The sequence below is a fragment of the Phoenix dactylifera genome, chromosome 4 (genome assembly GCF_009389715.1).
Source record: "Phoenix dactylifera cultivar Barhee BC4 chromosome 4, palm_55x_up_171113_PBpolish2nd_filt_p, whole genome shotgun sequence".
In the NCBI taxonomy this organism is placed as follows: Eukaryota; Viridiplantae; Streptophyta; class Magnoliopsida; order Arecales; family Arecaceae; genus Phoenix; species Phoenix dactylifera.
The window spans coordinates 2,265,387-2,270,280 of NC_052395.1; the positions used below are offsets into that span (position 1 = coordinate 2,265,387).

General features: G+C 46.5%; 1 protein-coding gene across 1 annotated transcript; it reads left to right on the forward strand.

The window, feature by feature from the left end:
- Positions 1–3,570: 3,570 nt before the first annotated feature.
- Positions 3,571–4,894, forward strand: LOC103720575. The gene is made up of 2 exons (XM_008810340.4): positions 3,571–3,995; positions 4,388–4,894. The coding sequence occupies exons 1-2, from the start codon at positions 3,657–3,659 to the stop codon at positions 4,604–4,606; spliced, it is 558 nt and encodes a 185-aa protein (XP_008808562.1). The 5' UTR covers positions 3,571–3,656; the 3' UTR covers positions 4,607–4,894.

The window sequence follows — 4,894 nt, forward strand, 5'->3', positions numbered from 1 at the left end:
CTGTTATCCATTTTCGTTTTTTGTAATTTTTCCTCAAGGATTGTCATCAGAACCTTAAAATTCCTTCAGTATCTTTATCCTCAGGTTAGAAATTTTATGCATTTGGGGATTGGCTACCTAGGAAAATGATCATTCTTAGAGTTGATTATATAGGGGAGCAATTGCTGAGTTGTGTTTTGTGATATAATTGAACATAATTAGTTTATTTTATTTATTTTTTTTATCAAAACGGCATATTATATAGCTCTAAAATGAGTACATCCTGTCAGATCACGAGAAAGTAAAGAGTATAAAGTGGAAGGCATATCTCTTATAGATGTCCAAAGGAACTCTCCGGAGTGCCGGCGACGAAAGAGGCGACCCAGTCTGCTGCCCTGTTCGCCTCCCGAAATACGTGGGCTGCCTGGAAGCCACTCAACTCCTGAGTCAATCTCCGAGTCTCTCTAATGAAGGGATGGCCATCCCCATATCTATCCATACCTCAAATCCAGTCAATCACCACAGAGGAATTCCCCTCAAGAAGCACCCACTCGGCACCGAGGACTCTCCTCGCAAATGACAACCCCTTCCATGCAGCTCGAAGCTCTGCCCCAACAACTGTAAATCCCATCGTGCGCTGACCCCCTGCTACCACCAATCTGCCCCAGGAGTCTCTTATCACAAATTCAACCCCTCCAGATACACCATCCACCGACATGCTCCCGTCGAAATTCACTTTGAGATGACCAATGGGTGGGGGCACCCAAAAAATGAGGGCGGACCTGGGCACTGTGACAGCGGATAAAGTGCCCAGGATGTCCCTGGCCATCTCACTAGTGAATAACGTAGAGGCTGCAATAACCTCTCTGGACTGTAATATAACTCTATCAACCACCATTCTCGGTGACATCCTCCTACCCTCAAAAATGCCAACATTCTTGTCTAACAAATATGGTAATCTAGATATGCTCTGAAGATGCCCTCCTCCCAAGATCTGGGGCTCTGCATGGATACTCTCAATAAAAGAATCAGGGCCTGAGCCGACTCCACCGACTAGGGCAAGGGAACCGGTGATCTACTCCAAATCTCTCTCGCCCTCAGGCACTGCACAAGAACATGATCAATAGTCTCCTCTACCTTCGTGCATACTATGCAGCACTGCGTGACTCGCACTCCTCGCCGGACTAGCAAACTTTTGGTAGGTAGGCATCCCCATGCCACCTTCCAGATGAAGAGCGCCACATGTGGGTGAATCCGCATCCTCCAAATTCATCCTCCCTCTATCTGTCATCCTGACTCCCTACTGAACATGGGAAGAAGATCCCTAGCTCATACCCATGTCCGTCCCGACAGCCTCCACACTAGCCTGTCCGACTCCTCCCGAAAAGGAACCGGTAGTGCCAGAATCAACTCTGCCAACTGCTCTCCGAATGCCTCCTGAATCAGTCCCTCCCTCCACTGATCCCCAGCAGGGTCAAATAAATTACAGACTCTGTATTCGTCCAGTCTCGCCGAATCCACCAGGGTCGGCAAACTGCTGATCGGCTGTTCAGTCACCCAACTGTCCGCCAAAACATCGATCGACCGTCCATCCCCAATAGACCATGTAATCTCCGGAAGCACCTACAAAGCCCTGGCACACATCTCCCTCTAGACCGGCGAGTGATGCCATCATGCCCGTATCCCTGGAGCCAAGGCCCCATACTTGGCCCTCATCAATGAGGACCACAAGTTGTCAAGCTCTAGTATAAATCTAGCTACATGACGTGCTGCTAGAACCTTCCGCCTCACCACCAAGGACTGCACTCCCAATCCTCCAACCCTGGTCAGCTGGTACACCACCTTCCATGCCACCAAGTGGATACCGCCTCTGCCACTACTCCCCCCAGATGAAGTTTCTGAAGAGCTGCTCAATAGTTCTTTGAACCTCCACTGGGATAAGAGAGTTGGAGAGGAAGTAAGTCGGAATCGCCGAGGGTACTGACCGGACCAAAGTGATCTTCCTCATCATCAATAGTGTGTGCCTCTGCCAACCCTCCAGTCTATGTCTAATACTATGCTCCAGAAAGGTACAGTCCCTACTGCGAAGCCGCTGACCCGAGAGCGGAATCTCTAAGTATGTCAATGTGCCCACCTGCTTCTTCACCCCCAGAATCTCCAAAATAGAATTCTTCGCTGGCAACCTCGTCTTCGGACTTAAACATATCGCTGATTTGGACAAATTGACACACTGCCCCGATACTGCACAGTAATCCCGTAGAATCCTACAGATGATCTATGCGGCCTGTCGAGTCGACCGGGGCAACAATAAACAATCATCAGCGAAAAGCATATGAGAGATCGGCACAACCCCCTCCGCCGGCCTATAAGCGTCTAACTCCTGTGTGGACATGGCATGTCTAAGAGATCTAGAAAGCGCATCTGCACAAATAATGAAGAGCAAAGGAGAGAAAGGGCAACCCTGGCGCAAACCTCCAGTAGACAGTAGACTCAAAGAAACGAGATGGAGTACCATTCACCAAGATGGCGAAAGAGGGACACCACACACAAACCATCACCCAAATAATCCATATCTCGAGAAATCCAAACTCCTACAAAGACTGCTGCATAAAGTCCCATCTCATCCTATCATAAGCCCGCTCCATGTCAAGCTTGGTCCCCATCAGGCTCCTCCTCATCAGAGCCCTACGAAGAATAAACATAAACTCCTGGGCAATAAACACACTGCCTGTAATACTCCGCCCTCCCAAGAAAGCTCCCTGCTCCGGACTAATCAATCTGAGGAGGATATCCCTCAATCTGACAGGAAGTATCTTCGTCGTAGCCTTGTACAAAGTCGAGCACAGGCTAATTGGCCGAAATGTCCCGGCTCAATAGCATCCTGCCGTTTCGATATCAATGTGATAAATGTCCTCTGCCAGTCCCTCGACATCGTAGCTGTACTAAAAAAACTGCAATATAGCATCCATCACCTCCTGTCCCACATACATAATTAGTTTACATTCTACAAAAAATCATGCACATCAAAGTTTCAACATTTGTAGCATGGCCCTCTAAAACAATTGCATGAACTTAATGCAGGGCCTAAATTAAGAGGGATTTACTTGTGGTTCATGATAGTGTTCTCCGACAGGCACGTGGGGTTCAGGTTGTATCTTTTATGCAGAAGAATGATTAATCTTCTTTCATGATGTTGACTACTAGATCGCATCTTGCATAAATCTCAAAGCGCTTTGAACTTTTCTTGCACGATCCGATGGTGGATTTGCACGAAGAAGACGAATCCAATCCTTCCATCGCTCGAAAGATACAACCCAGGGCACATGTTACTTTTTGTTAGATCTCATCTTTTTTAAAGTATTGCAAACTCCAAGTGTTCTTGTAGGCTGGATCTGCTAAATACCCAGCTTGTGGTTCGCATCATTTTGTGCTTTATTTTATGAGACGAGCAAAAAAACATTCATCAAGAAACGAATTATCCATCCGATGGCATCAAAGAAGCCGTTTAGCGGAGACGCTTAGCCCTTTCAATAGTTTCTGCAACCACGTGGCCGAGTTTAACTAACTAACTAACTTCGAACAGAAGTCGGCAAATTCTATATTTGGATTTGCGACTCTTAAAGAGGGAGATCGGATGGACTGTACTGATACCTAGAAACGACGACGAAGAAAACGAGATGGCCGACGAAGGCGAGAGGGGAGAATCGATCGTGCCCTGCGAAGAATCTTCGCCAAACCCTAACCCTAGATCAGTCGAGACCAAGGTCCCGGAGGTGGAGGTCCACCTCTTCCGGCAAGGGCGAGGGCCGATCGACGTCTTCCGATCGAAGCTGGGCGGGTGGGATCAGGACCGCCTCGAGGTCCAGGACATACTCGACAAGTATGGACTCAAATCCCTATTCGCCTTCAATCCCTCCTCCGGGCGGGGCGTTCCCATCCGCTTCAGCCCTCGGAACGGCCGCTCCCTTCTCTCCTACTCCGACGGATCCGTCGTCTGCATCGACGGAGAGCCCAAGGTCTTTTGTTTTCCCCAGTCCATGGCTTCGTTTCTTTTTTTGTTTTTAATCTACGGTTTCATTTCCTGGTGGAATATTTTGCTTCAATTTTTCCAATTGATCGCCTTTTTCTATTCAATTATCGTTTTCTTTTCCGCCAGATGTATTGCGCCAGACTTTGATTTCGAAATCAGAGTCGTTGGCCTTTGAGAGTTCTTATTAACACGTAAAAGGTTTTTAATTTACAGCATAACGGGGCCCATATTCTTTCTTTCTGGAGTTCCATTCCTCCAATCCTCCAATTTCTTTAATTCAGCACAATTAATCTGGCCTTACATAAAGATTAATTCAGCACAATTAATCCGGTCTTCTTAAAGATTTTTCTTCTTTAATTGACTGGTTCTCGTTCGCAGGATTCATTGGTAAAACCTGTTACAAAGATTCTGATCGGGACGGCAGTGTTGACTCTTCTTATAGCCGTGTTCTTGAAAGAAACTCCAGAATGGTTTCAGACATTGACATCGAGATTCTCTGGTGGATCCTTCCCACCATGGATCCTTGCGTGCGTGGTTATAGTTTTCACTCGGCTGAGGAAGAGAACTAAGGATGTATTGAAGAAGTTCGGATGGTGATTATATGATCCAAGGTAATTGTTTTGCAGAAGCTTACAGAACTCTCTTGCATTGTTTAATTCTTGGTTGATTAGATTGTGTTCTCGAGTTTACTTGGTTTGAAGAGCCTTAGGATACCACTCGTCGGAGTTTACCTTGGATTTGATTTGTATGGTGTAAAAGAATTCAATGTAACCAATCGCTACAAAAAGTGTTTGGAAAAATTTGCTGGTGCTTTAGGATGATTTTGCATTCATGTTTGATGAACCTATGCCAGTATATCTCAGCAATATTTTTTGTTATTTAACA